The 16,431-nt window shown below is 42.9% G+C and overlaps 1 protein-coding gene across 1 annotated transcript in view; it reads left to right on the top strand.

Moving 5' to 3' along the window:
* The window catches only part of LOC139556278 (clavesin-2-like), a 28,711-nt gene that overhangs the window by 7,807 nt on the left and 4,473 nt on the right, over window positions 1–16,431 (top strand). Inside the window, exons 3-4 of the mRNA XM_071370058.1 lie at window positions 12,044–12,154; window positions 12,629–12,849. Coding sequence (XP_071226159.1) covers window positions 12,044–12,154; window positions 12,629–12,849 — 332 coding nt within the window. The remainder of the gene's footprint in view (window positions 1–12,043; window positions 12,155–12,628; window positions 12,850–16,431) is intronic.

Here is a 16,431-nt window from a genome sequence, read left to right as displayed (position 1 = left end):
TTGGTCAGTATTCTTAGTCAACTCAGTGTTACTGTATTGTTTGGATGCTATGATTCATGCATAGATAATGATGTCATTACAGGTGGATGAAATAGCCCTTGAGCTTTGAAGGGATTATACAAAGTGTTTTTCCTTTTCTACTTGTGGTGAAAACTCCAGTAGAAGAACACTGATCAGATCCTAATGCCATTCCATCAATAACTTATTGAGCTATGATATATTCCCATCGATTGCATGTTTTATTAAGCCCACCCACAGGATGGATGAATTGAAAGCATCAAACCGCTCGACACGGTTCTCTAAGCTTGCCGATAACGCAGTGGACTTGCTCCTTTGTATTCAAATTGTATTTATGAATTTAGTCCTTAACTAGAACCTTTTCAATGTGTTTATCGCCAAAGTATACCCAAAAGCTGTGAAATATGGATTTGACCTTCCCTCAGTTGAGTCTGGACTTTTATCAAGGGCAAGTCTGTATAATATTTATAGATTTGACCTGTTAACACATTTTGAGTGATTCAGAAGAACAGAGCCTTTCCTCAATGAGAGGTCATGGATTATGCTGTGCTGTGCTCAATAGTGCAGTATGCACATGTAACAAGTTCAACCAAGGTGCTCCCTCCATCTCTCTGTCTGACTGGGAGTCTCCCATCTGAATGTTCAGCTCCATTGCCTCGTATCCCACAGCCCTGTCCAGGGGACTCTCAGCTGGCGGAGGAATCAGCAGCAGACATACATTATTTTGGACCGAGGGACAGAGGAAAAACAATTGTTAGTTTGCTTGCCTCAGATTCCGATTCCGCCTGGCACTCTGGAGTTGTAATGTTGTTTCTCCTGCAGAAGAACTGTGCTGGTCTGGTCTATAACAGAATGTGGTTTTGCCAATAAGTTGAACTTATTGAACTTTTCCCCATCTTTTTCACTTGCCATTTTCCCAAATAAAGCAGGCCGGATCTGGCAGGTGCAGATAAAGTGTCTTCTATGGTGCCTACGTTATTGACGTGACCTATCGTTTGTGACTGTCTCTCTTCTCTCTCCTTTCTCCTCTCTCTATTTCCATGGCTACGTATTAATCCAGGGTCTGTCTCTTCAAATAAAGCAGAGAATGTTCAATGGCTTTATGTCATTTTCAGTTTTCACTTCACGTAGTTCTCAATCAAAAGCCTTCCCCAGATAGCCTACTACAGAGTGCTGTGGGCCTGTTTATATTGTAGTCTGCTGTTAAACTAGTGCATATGAAGAGGCCTGATTCCAGTAAAGGCATAGCCGTGGGAAGTAGGGGTGCTGAGGGGGCTGCAGCACCCCCTGAAAAATCATAATAATAATATATATATATAAATGGGGGAAAAAATATTAAAATCCACAAAAGTGGGCCTTTAATAGTGCTGTATTAGCGGACCAATATAGCGTCTGTTGCATGGGCCAAAATATTTTTTAAGCGCCCTCTCCCTTGAAAATAAATAATAATAATACGCAACATCCCCAACCCAAACTACTTCCAGTGGCTGTAAGTAAAGGGATATAACAAAGTAGCATCTTCACTTCAGGCTACATTTTCTTTTTGAAAAGGACTCCACTCAATTGATGTTTTCTTTTTTCATTTTCACAGCAGGATTAATTCACTCCATCCTTTATCATTGACTCCTGAAAAGAGCAGAGCTGAATTTTGAGATCTCGTCAAGCCAATCCTATGAAAAGAAAAATGAATCCAGGAAAAGATAGGCTCATCAGCTTCACAAAAAATAATGTGAAAACATGAGAGAAAACATTCTAGAATTTTCAACATCAACAGTAGTCGAAAAAGCACAGATTGACAATTCAAATAATCAGATTTACATATTATAGGCTATAACTTTTAGTACACCATCTCATCTCTTGGGTTTGCATTCATATACCCTTTTGTCATGTTTACGAATCAGTTGCCAAATTCATTCCAGACCATGAAGCTCAACTTCAAATGAGATTCATTCAAAATGGGGATAGTGCATTCACTGTGGCAATCGGGATAATCAGCATTTTCTGGTTGACAAATCACATGTCATCAGTGTATACCACTGAGTCCTTGTGGAACAACACATTCTGGGATTTTGCCAGTATGTGTTCATCAGTGTTCACTGAGGGGTTTGACAGCTTGGCTTTATAGGCTTCTATTGCCATCAGTGCCTCTCTGCAATGCAAGGAAAGTCTCATCAGCAATCTCTGCCTTGTTAGGTGGGCTGCCCTTGAATCTCTGCCCTAGTTTCTTGCTTTTGTTGCTTGGGAAAATCTGTGAGGTAACATCAGGCAACCTATATGTTTTCAACAAAAGGACAAGTACATCAGGAGGCTAAACTGTGACATAACAGTCACCAAGAGATAAAAAAATATATACAGTGGGGAGAACAAGTATTTGATACACTGCCGATTTTGCAGGTTTTCCTACTTACAAAGCGTGTAGAGGTCTGTAATTTTTATCATAGGTACACTTCAACTATGAGAGACGGAATCTAAAACAAAAATCCAGAAAATCACATTGTATGATTTTTAAGTAATTAATTTGCATTTTATTGCATGACATAAGTATTTGATACATCAGAAAAGCAGAACTTAATATTTGGTACAGAAACCTTTGTTTGCAATTACAGAGATCATACGTTTCCTGTAGTTCTTGACTAGGTTTGCACACACTGCAGCAGGGATTTTGGCCCACTCCTCCCTACAGATCTTCTCCAGATCCTTCAGGTTTCGGGGCTGTCGCTGGGCAATACAGAGTTTCAGCTCCCTCCAAAGATTTTCTATTGGGTTCAGGTCTGGAGACTGGCTAGGCCACTCCAGGACCTTGAGATGCTTCTTACGGAGCCACTCCTTAGTTGCCATGGCTGTGTGCTTCGTGTCGTTGTCATGCTGGAAGACCCAGCCACGACCCATCTTCAATGCTCTTACTGAGGGAAGGAGGTTGTTGGCCAAGATCTCGCGATACATGGCCCCATCCATCCTCCCCTCAATACGGTGCAGTCGTCCTGTCCCCTTTGCAGAAAAGCATCCCCAAAGAATGATGTTTCCACCTCCATGCTTCACGGTTGGGATGGTGTTCTTGGGGTTGTACTCATACTTCTTCTTCCTCCAAACACGGCGAGTGGAGTTAGACCAAAAAGCTATATTTTTGTCTCATCAGACCACATGACCTTCTCCCATTCCTCCTCTGGATCATCCAGATGGTCATTGGCAAACTTCAGACAGGCCTGGACATGCACTGGCTTAAGCAGGGGGACCTTGCGTGCGCTGCAGGATTTTAATCAATGACGGCGTAGTGTGTTACTAATGGTTTTCTTTGAGACTGTGGTCCCAGCTCTCTTCAGGTCATTGACCAGGTCCTGCCGTGTAGTTCTGGGCTGATCCCTCACCTTCCTCATGATCATTGATGCCCCACGAGGTGAAATCTTGCATGGAGCCCCAGACCGAGGGTGATTGACCGTCATCTTGAACTTCTTCCATTTTCTAATAATTGCGCCAACAGTTGTTTCCTTCTCACCAAGCTGCTTGCCTATTGTCCTGTAGCCCATCCCAGCCTTGTGCAGGTCTACAATTTTATCCCTGATGTCCTTACACAGCTCTCTGGTCTTGGCCATTGTGGAGAGGTTGGAATCTGTTTGATTGAGTGTGTGGACAGGTGTCTTTTATACAGGTAACGAGTTCAAACAGGTGCAGTTAATACAGGTAATGAGTGGAGAACAGGAGGGCTTCTTAAAGAAAAACTAACAGGTCTGTGAGAGCCGGAATTCTTACTGGTTGGTAGGTGATCAAATACTTATGTCATGCAATAAAATGCAAATTAATTATTTAAAAATCATACAATGTGATTTTCTGGATTTTTGTTTTAGATTCCGTCTCTCACAGTTGAAGTGTACCTATGATAAAAATTACAGACCTCTACATGCTTTGTAAGTAGGAAAACCTGCAAAATCGGCAGTGTATCAAATACTTGTTCTCCCCACTGTGTATGTTTGGTTATGAACTAATACATCTAAACAGAAGCTAATAAATCAATTGAAGTGATCTTGTGATAAAAGATCTTTGGAGCCCTGCAGAATGGCCCACGTCCATCTGTTCATGTTCCATGTTGCTGGCTTCTGATGATGCTTGGATGTTGCCTTTTTAGTTGCTCACAGTTAAAGATGCATATGCAGAAATTGCTCCGGCATTTCCTGGTTGCTAAAATTCTTATACTTCGCCTAATTTCAGTTTATGTGACAAAACAATCAAGTATAGTGTAGAGAATCATTGTACCATCTAAACCGCTGTGAAATGTGTTTTCCATAACCCAAAATCTTGTATTTTCAGCTGTTTGAAGCTGGTGTACAAAACAGAAAGTAAAAGACACAAAAAGGAATCTTAAGAACGGGAAGCATAGAAATAGCGCACATATAACAGATCTAACGCTTCTTAGACTTGCTTTCAATGAGAATGACAGATGTATAACACACATTTCTATGTGAATTTGGTCTGGTCACCCAAAAAGTTACATATTGCAGCTTTAAGCTTCATGCTCTCTCAATTATGGAAGTTTTCCTCCCCAAATGAAACTGCAGCAGAAGTAGTTTGTAGCTAGAATAAATCAAAGAGGGCAGCAGTGGTTTTCTATTCTTCCTCTTTCCCTCCTTCCTCCAACATCGCACTAGAGGTACAGACCAACAACAACCAGAGGAGGAAGACGAAGTCTCCATCCTGCATTCTATTTTGTGTTTCTTATACATTCAGTGTACAAAACATTAAGAACAGCTGTTATTTCCATGACATAGACTGACCAGGTGAATCAAATCAAATCAAATCAAATTTTATTTGTCACCTGTGCTGAATACAGGTGTAGACCTTACAGTGAAATGCTTATTTGCAAGTCCTTAACCAACAATGCAGTTTTAAGAAAATACCTAAAAAAAAGTATGAGATAAGAATAACAAATAATTAAAGAGCAGCAGTAAATAACACTAGGGGGGCTAAATACAGGGGGTACCAGTACAGAGTCAATGTGCAGGGGCACCGGTGTTGTACTGTTCTTTTCCCAGGTGAAAGCTATGATCTCTTATTGGTGTCACTTGTTAAATTCACTTCAATCAGTGTAGATTAAGGGGAGGAGACAGGTTAAAGAAGGATTTTTAAACTTTGAGACAGTTGAGACATGGATTGTGTATATGTGCCATTCAGAGGGTGAATGGGCAAGACAAAAAAATATTTAAAAAATATATTGAACGGGGTACAGAGTCAATGTGCAGGGGCAAGTAGTAGGTGTCGGGCGCACCGGTTTGTTTCATGAACTGTAACGCTGCTGGGTTTTTCACACTCAACAGTTTCCCGTGTGTACCAAGAATGGTCCACCACCCAAAGGACATCCAGCCAACTGTGGGAAGCTTTGGAGTCAACATGGGCCAGCATCCCTGTGGAACACTTTCAACACATTGTAGAGTCCATTCCCCTGAAGAATTGAGGCTATTCTGAGGGCAAAAGGAAGGTGTTAGGAAGGTGTACCTAATGTTTGGTATACTCAGTGTATAATGCAGATGGCGCCTTCATCCTAGTCAAAGCTGTCGGATGTATCACTCTCCCTGTCCACTATCAGCTGTGCCTTATGATGTTGTGCCAGAAAACAGAGTCTCAGCCTGTGAGCAGCTCTACTGGTGCCAGACGCTGGACCGCCCAGTGTCCTTGCAGCCAGGCCAAGGGATGCTAACCCAGCTGTCCAGCATCACCGTGGCAACAGCGGCTGTCCTTCCTGAGATAGACAGAGCCCTTTAAGCTCAGTTCTGTCGTCTTCACCATCAAAGCACATGGCTCTTTTCTCTCTCAGTCCAGGCAGGGCAAGAGCAAACACATGCTAGCCCCACTGATGGTGATGAGGAGTATCCTGAACAAACGATGGACTGATCCCTGTGATGTAAAGGGATTAAGGTGTATGGATCCTTCTGTTTGGCTTCTAGGCCTAGACGTGCACATGAGGCCATTAGTGCCCTGTTTTAAAAATGAACAGCTATCTGGTTATCTGCAAACTATGCATAGCCAAGAGGCAAGATCTATCTCACACTGCAAGGATACCCTCTGACACTTCAATTTTTGGTCTGAAAGTGTGATAGAGAGAATTAGTGTTGTGAGTTGATTACCATGCTTAGTAGAGGTATACGTCCCGCTGGGTAGATAGGTATAGCACAGCTTGTGTTAATGAAGAATTCCCAGCGTTGGTTCTCTGAGCTGGGAGGAAAAAACTCAATAATAACAGTTGTGTGATCTTAAATGTCTAGCTTGATAAATGTGGATTAAAAACTGAGCCAGATTTAAGAGGGAAACCCTACTGAAAAAAAACATAATAGCCCAATTTTCAAGCTGGTCCACGCTGGGCTATGTTGTCCATGCAGGTCGGATTGCTGGTCAAGATGGTCTGACCAGCATGGTCTAGCTGGTTAGGTTGGCCAACTAGCTGGTCAAGCTGGCGATGCTGGTGAACAGCTCATGCTGGTATGCCGGTGATTCTGGTATGCAGGTGACCAGCTCATGCTGATGTGCTGGTGATGGTGGTATGCTGGTGACCAAGCTGGTCCATGCTGGTCTATGCTAGTCCAGCATGGTCTAGCTGGTGAAGCTAGTCTGCAAAACCACGCCCATCATCATCATATTTCCCAGCATGCTCTATTGCAGTTTGATTTTTGGAATTGTTTGTTTCAATATCAGTATCTTTGCATGTACTTGATTGATTAATTGATTCAATTATCTTATGCTACACAAAGATAAATAACATTTTCTAAACTAATCCAATCTGTTAGTTGGAGTTATTGCACCTGTTACTGAAATGGTTGTTCCAGTTTAGGTGGCTTACAGTGCATTTGCAAATTATTCAGACCTCTTAACCTTTTCCACATTTTCTTGCAGTACTGCCTTATTCTAAAATGGATGAAATTACTTTTTTCCCTCATCAATCGAGACGCAATACCCCACAATGACAAAGCGAAAACAGGTTTTTAGACAATTTAGCAAATATTTTTTTATTTTTAAATACCCTATTTACGTAAGTACTCAGACCTTTTACTATGGGACTCGAAATTGAGCTCAGGTGCATCCTGTTATCATTGATCATCCTTGAGATGTTTATACAACTTCATTGGAGTCCACCTGTGGTAAATTCAATTGATTGGACATGCGAAAATGTCTAATGACCTGTTTTTGCTCTGTCATTATGGGGTATTGTGTGTATATTGATGAGGGGAAAAAACTATTGAATACATTTTAGAATAAGGCTGTAACTTAGCATCCCTTGGGGCGGCAGGTAGCCTAGTGGTTAGAGCGTTGGACTTGAAAGGTTGCAAGATCGAATCCCTGAGCTGACAAGGTAAAAATCTGTCGTTCTGCCCCTGAACAAGGCGGTTAACCCACTGTTCCTAGGCCGTCATTGAAAATAAGAATGTGCTCTTAACTGACTTGCCTAGTTAAATAAAGGTACAATCTAATAAATAACAACATTTGGAAAAATTTAAGGTGTCTGAATACTTTCTGAATCCACTGTAGGTAGTCATTTATTAATATTTCTAACCCTGGCAGTCATTCTGAATGCAGATTTTAGGTGAATGAAAGTTCCAATTGTTGGATATCCCCAATCTGTCTGGATTCCAATAGGAATTAAACATTATTTTGCAAGCCAGCATAATGTGACTTGATGCTGGTTATGCTGGTCACTAGTGTCCAAAACACAGTGAAGGCTGGTCAGCAGCAAAACACAGTGAAGGCTGGTCAGCAGCAAAACACAGTGAAGGCTGGTCAGCAGCAAAACACAGTGAAGGCTGGTCAGCAGCAAAACACAGTGAAGGCTGGTCAGCAGCAAAACACAGTGAAGGCTGGTCAGCAGAAAAACACAGTGAAGGCTGGTCAGCAGCAAAACACAGTGAAGGCTGTTCAGCAGCAAAACACAGTGAAGGCTGGTCAGCAGCAAAACACAGTGAAGGCTGTTCAGCAGCAAAACACAGTGAAGGCTGGTCAGCAGCAAAACACAGTGAAGGCTGGTCAGCAGCAAAACACAGTGAAGGCTGTTCAGCAGCAAAACACAGTGAAGGCTGGTCAGCAGCAAAACACAGTGAAGGCTGGTCAGCAGCAAAACACAGTGAAGGCTGGTCAGCAGCAAAACACAGCAAACGGCTGATCACCAGCAAAAACCAAGCGAATGCACCAGCAAAAAAACAGCGCAAGGCTGATGACCAGAAAAAAACAGCGCAAGGCTGATGACCAGAAAAAAACACAGCAAAGGCTGATCACCAGCAAAAACACAGCGAAGGCTGGAAGGCTGGTGACCAGCATGACCAGCCTACAGTATGCTGGTCTATGCAGTTTTTTTTCAGCAGGGAAGCTACAGTGAGCTAGCGACACCATTGTCAACTGCCTCCATTAGCTAATTCAATTAATACAGGTAGCCATTACACCAGTCTTAAACTTCAGTAAAGTCTGCAGAACAGATAGGAACCACACTTACACATGAAACTGAGGCATTACCAACTTGTTAAATGTTGTGAGACTATTGTGTATTTTGAGCTTTCCTGGTGATTGTCCTCCCACGGGTTTGACTGACGCTGTGATGTTGATCTGCTGCGGTGCCTGTGTGAGATGACTTTACCCTAGATTGTGTCACTAGATTACAGTGTGCACTCTGGCTGTTCCTCCTGCGTCCTCCTCACAAACAATCCCCTAAATCATCAGATTGCTCCTTTACATGAACTTCTCTCCAGGGACACAGTTCTGCTGCTCGTCAGCCAACCCTGTTATATCAGTGTATAATCTCAGAATACTCCCTGTGTCCAAATTATAACAGACCATTATGATAATAATGTTCAATCTACAGTGCCTTCGGAAAGTATTCAGACCCCTTGACTTTTTCCACATTTTGTTACGTTACAGCCTTATTCTAAAATGGATGAAACATTTTTTTCCAGCAATCTAGACACAATATCCCATAATGACAAAGTGAAAACAGGTTTTTAGAATTCTTTGCAAGTGTATTCAAAATAAAAACAGAAATACCTTATTTACATAAGTATTCAGACCGTTTGCTATGAGACTCGAAATTGAGCTCAGGTGCATCCTGTTTCCATTGATCATCCTTTCGACGTTTCTACAACTTGATTGAAGTCCACCTGTGATAAATTCAATTGATTGGACATGATTTGGAGAGGCACACACCTGTCTAAATAAGGCCCCACAGTTGACAGGGCATGTCAGAGCAAAAACTAAGCCATGATGTTGAAGGAATTGTCCGTATAGCTCTGAGACAGGATTGTGTCGAGGCACAGATCTGGGGAGGTGTACCAAAACATTTCTGCAGCATTGAATGTCCCCAAGAACACAGTGGCCTCCATCATTCTTAAATGGAAGAAGTTTGGAACCACCAAGACTCTTCCTAGAGCCAAACTGAGCAAACGGGGGAGAAGGGCCTTGGTCAGGGAGGTGACCATGAACCTGACGGTCACTCTGACAGAGCAGAATGGGAGAAACTCCCCAAATACAAGCTTGTAGCGTCATACCCAAGACGACTTGCGGCTGTTATCGCTGCCCAAGTTGCTTCAACAAAGTACTGAGTACTTATGTGTTTATATTTTTTTAATAAAAATTTCTAAAAACCTGTTTTTGCTTTGTCATTATGGGGTATTGTGTGTAGACTGGTGAGAGGAAAAAACTATTTAATCAATTTTAGAATAAGCCTGTAATGTAACAAAATGTGGAAAAAGTCAAGGGGTCTGAATACTTTCCGAATGCACTGTATGTCTCAAACCTGCATGGTAATGTAACAGCACGGAAAAAGCCAATGTAAGTGCAATATTGTAACATAAATGGACTGGGTGATTTTCAATGAGCAGCATTAACATGAAGCCAATAATGCCAATATGCAAACCCATCAAGATAAATCTGTAACGTTGGACAAGGAAATGAAAAAGAACAGAATTACCTTCTATTTACCCTAGGAAGCTCTTTGCCACCTTCTCCTCCCTCCTGAATCCTCCTCCCCCTCCTCCCCCCTCCTCCCTCTCTGCTGATGACTTCGTCAACCATTTTGAAAAGAAGGTCGACGACATCCGATCCTCGTTTGCTAAGTCAAACGACACCGCTGGTTCTGCTCACACTGCCCTACCCTGTGCTTTGACCTCTTTCTCCCCTCTCTCTCCAGATGAAATCTCGCGTCTTGTGACGGCCGGCCGCCCAACAACCTGCCCGCTTGACCCTATCCCCTCCTCTCTTCTCCAGACCATTTCCGGAGACCTTCTCCCTTACCTCACCTCGCTCATCAACTCATCCTTGACCGCTGGCTACGTCCCTTCCGTCTTCAAGAGAGCGAGAGTTGCACCCCTTCTGAAAAAACCTACACTCGATCCCTCCGATGTCAACAACTACAGACCAGTATCCCTTCTTTCTTTTCTCTCCAAAACTCTTGAACGTGCCGTCCTTGGCCAGCTCTCCTGCTATCTCTCTCAGAATGACCTTCTTGATCCAAATCAGTCAGGTTTCAAGACTAGTCATTCAACTGAGACTGCTCTTCTCTGTGTCACGGAGGCGCTCCGCACTGCTAAAGCTAACTCTCTCTCCTCTGCTCTCATCCTTCTAGACCTATCGGCTGCCTTTGATACTGTGAACCATCAGATCCTCCTCTCCACCCTCTCCGAGCTGGGCATCTCCGGCGCGGCCCACGCTTGGATTGCGTCCTACCTGACAGGTCGCTCCTACCAGGTGGCGTGGCGAGAATCTGTCTCCGCACCACGTGCTCTCACCACTGGTGTCCCCCAGGGCTCTGTTCTAGGCCCTCTCCTATTCTCGCTATACACCAAGTCACTTGGCTCTGTCATATCCTCACATGGTCTCTCCTATCATTGCTATGCAGACGACACACAATTAATCTTCTCCTTTCCCCCCTCTGATAACCAGGTGGTGAATCGCATCTCTGCATGTCTGGCAGACATATCAGTGTGGATGACGGATCACCACCTCAAGCTGAACCTCGGCAAGACGGAGCTGCTCTTCCTCCCGGGGAAGGACTGCCCGTTCCATGATCTCGCCATCACGGTTGACAACTCCATTGTGTCCTCCTCCCAGAGTGCTAAGAACCTTGGCGTGATCCTGGACAACACCCTGTCGTTCTCAACTAACATCAAGGCGGTGACCCGTTCCTGTAGGTTCATGCTCTACAACATTCGCAGAGTACGACCCTGCCTCACGCAGGAAGCGGCGCAGGTCCTAATCCAGGCACTTGTCATCTCCCGTCTGGATTACTGCAACTCGCTGTTGGCTGGGCTCCCTGCCTGTGCCATTAAACCCCTACAACTCATCCAGAACGCCGCAGCCCGTCTGGTGTTCAACTTTCCCAAGTTCTCTCACGTCACCCCGCTCCTCCGCTCTCTCCACTGGCTTCCAGTTGAAGCTCGCATCCGCTACAAGACCATGGTGCTTGCCTACGGAGCTGTGAGGGGAACGGCACCTCCGTACCTTCAGGCTCTGATCAGGCCCTACACCCAAACAAGGGCACTGCGTTCATCCACCTCTGGCCTGCTTGCCTCCCTACCTCTGAGGAAGTACAGTTCCCGCTCAGCCCAGTCAAAACTGTTCGCTGCTCTGGCACCCCAATGGTGGAACAAACTCCCTCACGACGCCAGGTCAGCGGAGTCAATCACCACCTTCCGGAGACACCTGAAACCCCACCTCTTTAAGGAATACCTAGGATAGGATAAAGTAATCCTTCTAACCCCCCCCCCCCCTTAAAAGAGTTAGATGCACTATTGTAAAGTGGTTGTTCCACTGGATATCATAAGGTGAATGCACCAATTTGTAAGTCGCTCTGGATAAGAGCGTCTGCTAAATGACTTAAATGTAAATGTAAATTTACATTCTACAAAACAATGTTCAAATCCACTCTCATTAGCCAACATACCCTCCTCATAATGTAGTTTGATAGAATAAAACAATATATACTCTTAGCGAAAACACAGCAAAAGTGGATTACCATACCAACAGGTAGAATAGTGAGTGTATTTGTGTTTTGTATTGCCCACAGGACAGCTTTCCTGCCAGGTTCGGAGGAATCCATTTTGTGAACCAGCCGTGGTACATCCACGCCCTGTACACTGTTATACGGCCCTTTCTGAAGGACAAGACAAGAAAAAGGGTAAGATGGGAGGATGTTGTTGACTGAACATTCTGAAAAATCACTTTGACAGAGACCAACAAGTCAACTGTGTTGCTGTAACCAATGAATGTCAGGTCATTCTATTCAACATATAGCATCGGTTATCATACTTTCTGAATAGCTGCTGTCATAAACATTGTTCAGGTCAGGACATTTGCTTTTCAAAAGGGCAAATCTATCCACTCCAACAAACTGTAGACTTTTATAACGTGCTCTTAAACAGTATATACTCATTATCTATCTGTGTCAAGGTTGTGTTGTTGTTTTGTCCAGTGCTTGACTTGGACTAAAACAGTATGGTTTACAATTAGGTGCAGAAGCTCCACAATACTTTTGAGCTATTATTCTATAAGAGGAACATGATCTAAAGTAGTAGAACGTTCGAGGTGCCGGTACTCAGCTCCGGTGAGCTCCTGCCCAAGTCAACCACTGGTTTTGTCCATCCCTCTCTAGATCTTCATGCATGGGAACAACCTGAACAGCCTTCACCAGCTCATGCACCCTGAGATCCTGCCCTCTGAGCTGGGTGGGATGATGCCCCCCTACGACATGGGCACCTGGGCCCGCACCCTCCTGGACCACGCCTATGATGAGGAGACTGAGTACTGCCCCGAGTCCTACTCCCTGTCTGTCAAAGACCTGGAGAAAGACCTGTCTCCCAAAACCATGAAGAGGTCAGTCTAGACTCTGGACAGTCATGTTATTCACGTGTGTCAATGTGATAGATTGTGTATTGTGTGTCTTCATACGAGATAAAGGTGGAGGTGTCTTCTAAGAAAGCGATATGTTAGTCTGTCAGATATGTCATAACTGATGTATTGTTTCCATTTATAAACCGGATGGTTCCAGCCCTGAATGCTGATTGGCTAAAAGCTGTGGTATATTTAAGAAATAATTAGAGCGTAATTAGAGCAGTAAAAATAAGTGTTTGTCAGACCATGCAGGTATACGGCCTGATATACCACGGCTGTCAGCCAATCAACGTTCAGGGCTCGAACCACCCAGTTTATAATAGACCATATTCCACAGGTATGACAAAAAAATACTATTTACTGGTCTAATTTCATTGGTAACCAGTTTATGCGTTGTGTCGTGCATAAGAACAGCCCTTAGCCGTGTAATATTGGCCATATACCACACCCCCTCGGGTCTTATTGCTTAAATATATCATAAAGTATATGGTTCATGTAATAACCACAGAAATAGGGCAGATATGGAATATACTGTACGTAGGGCTTCCTAAAGCTAGAAGAGTACGTAGGACTTCCTAGAGCTAGAAGAGTAAGTAGGGCTTCCTAAAGCTAGAAGAGTAAGTAGGGCTTCCTAAAGCAAGAAAATCTATGGAAAACACATCCTACAGTAAGAACAATCCTTCATTAAATTGCACTACATGTGTAGTTCGGTGGAAATTATCCAACCATTATGTAGAAATTATGTTGAATATAATAATAAATTACATTTATCAATCTGACTCCATTATTCTGTGAATAAATGCAACAGGCCCTGTACGTCTCTGAAGGAATCTAGTCAAGGTAGCGAGCCTTACATCTCCTCTCAGCATGACTATAATGATCATGTGTCTAACTTGCAATTATTAAGAGACTAGATACAAATAGCTAATCCTGGCAACCAATGTTCTAGCATTAATTTATTCAGACAAGCAGATCAGAGATGTCAAGGTGTCACCCAAACATGTAGTGTAAATAACAACTACAAATAGACCTACTAAATGATGAACGTGTAGTCAGTCAAAGAATTACTCTGTAAAACGAGGAATTTATTTACTCAATTCAGCTAATATAATTTATTAGTCACAAAATAATTAACGCTCAAACAATTACAGTGTACATGAAATACATGATCCATTGCAGACTAGCACAGTAAATTACTACAACCAATAGGATAAGATTTAACGTAGTTACACATGTCTTCAGTTCAGAATAATCTCTAATCTAATCAACTCAATTTAAATTATTGGAGCGCACCCCTGTGTCACTCCCTCTTTGAACTACCCGCTGTCCGATGAACAAAATAACAGTTTCCCAGTAACAATAAATCCATAGCACTTACAGTACAATAAAACATATGGTATCAAAATTCATAGCTCTTTACGATCTCTTGAACAATCCAAACATGACAATTTCATTCACACAGTAACATTCATTTAGTCGATTTCACATTTTCATCTAACTTCACATCTCCAAAGGTGCCTGTGCTCTCAGGGTTCTGTGGGAACGTCCCTCCCCACAGAAAACCATAGATAAGGTGTTTTTGACCCCTGTGATAGCCCACAGATGGTCATTCATCCAAACAATGTCATAAATCGTGATTGAGTCATCACGCTGGGCCTCGGCACCTTCAAGTCGCCAGTCCCGAGTATCACCTTCTCTCATTCGTCCACTACACACGGTAGTGCAGAGCACAAAAATCCATATGCTTGTTTGTGTGTGTGGTGTATTAAAATGCCTCTCACTGGCATAATTTAGTTGAATTGCTCTGAGAGATAAGCATTGAAAATTGTATACTTGTAGATTATCTTATTCATTCACTATTCAAAATGCTAAACATTGTTCTGTGTGTTTCATTCAGGTGAGTAGTTTAAGAAATCCTCCTTGACATATACACTACCGGTCAAAAGTTTAGAACACCTACTCAGGGTTTTTCTTTATTTTGACTATTTTCTACTTTGTAGAATAATAGTGAAAACATCAAAACTATGAAATATCTCATATGGAATCATGTAGTAACCAAAAAAGTGTTATACAATATATTTCATATTTGAGATTCTTCAAAGTAGCCACCATTTGCCGTGATGATAGCTTTGCACACTCTTGGCATTCTCTCAACCAGCTGCATGAGGTAGTCACCTGGAATGCATTTCAATTAACAGTTGTGCCTTCTTAAAAGTTAATGTGTGGAATTTCTTTAATTCTTAATGCGTTTGAGCGAATCAGTTGTGTTGTGACAAGGTAGGGGGGTATACAGAAGATAGCCCTATTTGGTAAAGACTAAGTCCGTATTATGGCAAGAACAGCTCAAATAAGCACAGTCCATCATTACTTTAAGACATGAAGTTCAGTCTATACGGAAAATTTCAAGAACTTTGAATGTTTCTTCAAGTGCAGTCGCAAAAACCGTCAAGCGCTATGATAAAACTGGCTCTCATGAGGACCGCCTCAGGAATGGAAGACCCAGAGGTACCTTTTCTGCAGAGGATAAGTTCATTAGAGTTACCAGCCTCAGAAATTGCAGCCCAAATAAATGCTTCACGGGAGTTCAAGTAACAGACACATCGTAACATCAGCTGTTCAGAGGAGACTGTGAATCAGGCCTTCATGGTCAAATTGCTGCAAAGAAACCACTACTAAAGGACACCAATAATAACAAGAGACTTGCTTGGGCCAAGAAACATGAGCAATGGTCATTAGACCGGTGTAAATTTGTCCTTTGGTCTGGTCCAAATTGGAGATTTTTGGTTCCAACCTCCGTGTCTTTGTGAGATGCGGTGTGGGTGAACAGATGATCTCCGCATGTGTGGTTCCCACGGTAAAGCATGGAGAAGGAGGTGTTATGGTGTGGGGGTGTTGGGGTGTTGGCTGGTGACACTGTCTGTGATTTATTTAGAATTCAAGGCACACTTAACCAGCATGGCTACCACAGCATTCTGAAGTGATACGCCATCCCATCTGGTTTGGGCTTAGTGGGACTATCATTTGTTTTTCAACAGGACAATGACCCAACACATCTCCAGGCTGTGTAAGGGCTATTTGATGAAGAAGGAGAGTGATGGAGTGCTGCATCAGATGACCTGGCCTCCACAATCCCCCGACCTCAACCCAATTGAGATGGTTTGGGATGAGTCGGACCGCAGAGTGAAGGAAAAGCAGCCAACAAGTGCTCAGCATATGTGGGAACTCCTTCAAGACTGTTAGAAAAGCATTCCAGGTGAAGCTGGTTGCCAAGCGTGTGCAAAGCTGTCATTAAGGCAAAGGGTGGCTATTTGAAGAATCTCAAATATAAAATATATTTTTATTTGTTTAACACTTTTTTGGTTACTACATGATTCCATATGTGTTATTTCATAGGTTTGATGTCTTCACTATTATTCTACAAAGTAGAAAATAGTCAAAATAAAGAAAAACCCTTGAATGAGTAGGTGTTGTAAAACTTTTGACCGGTAGTGTATCTTTTTTTGACAGTCTATTGTCTCAGAGAGTTTTTCAGGGCTGTGTCTCTTACGACTTACTGGGTCATGA

This window comes from Salvelinus alpinus, chromosome 27 (genome assembly GCF_045679555.1).
Source record: "Salvelinus alpinus chromosome 27, SLU_Salpinus.1, whole genome shotgun sequence".
In the NCBI taxonomy this organism is placed as follows: domain Eukaryota; kingdom Metazoa; phylum Chordata; class Actinopteri; order Salmoniformes; family Salmonidae; genus Salvelinus; species Salvelinus alpinus.
Note: the sequence above shows the minus strand (reverse complement) of the source record. Positions and strands in the feature narration are given on the sequence as shown.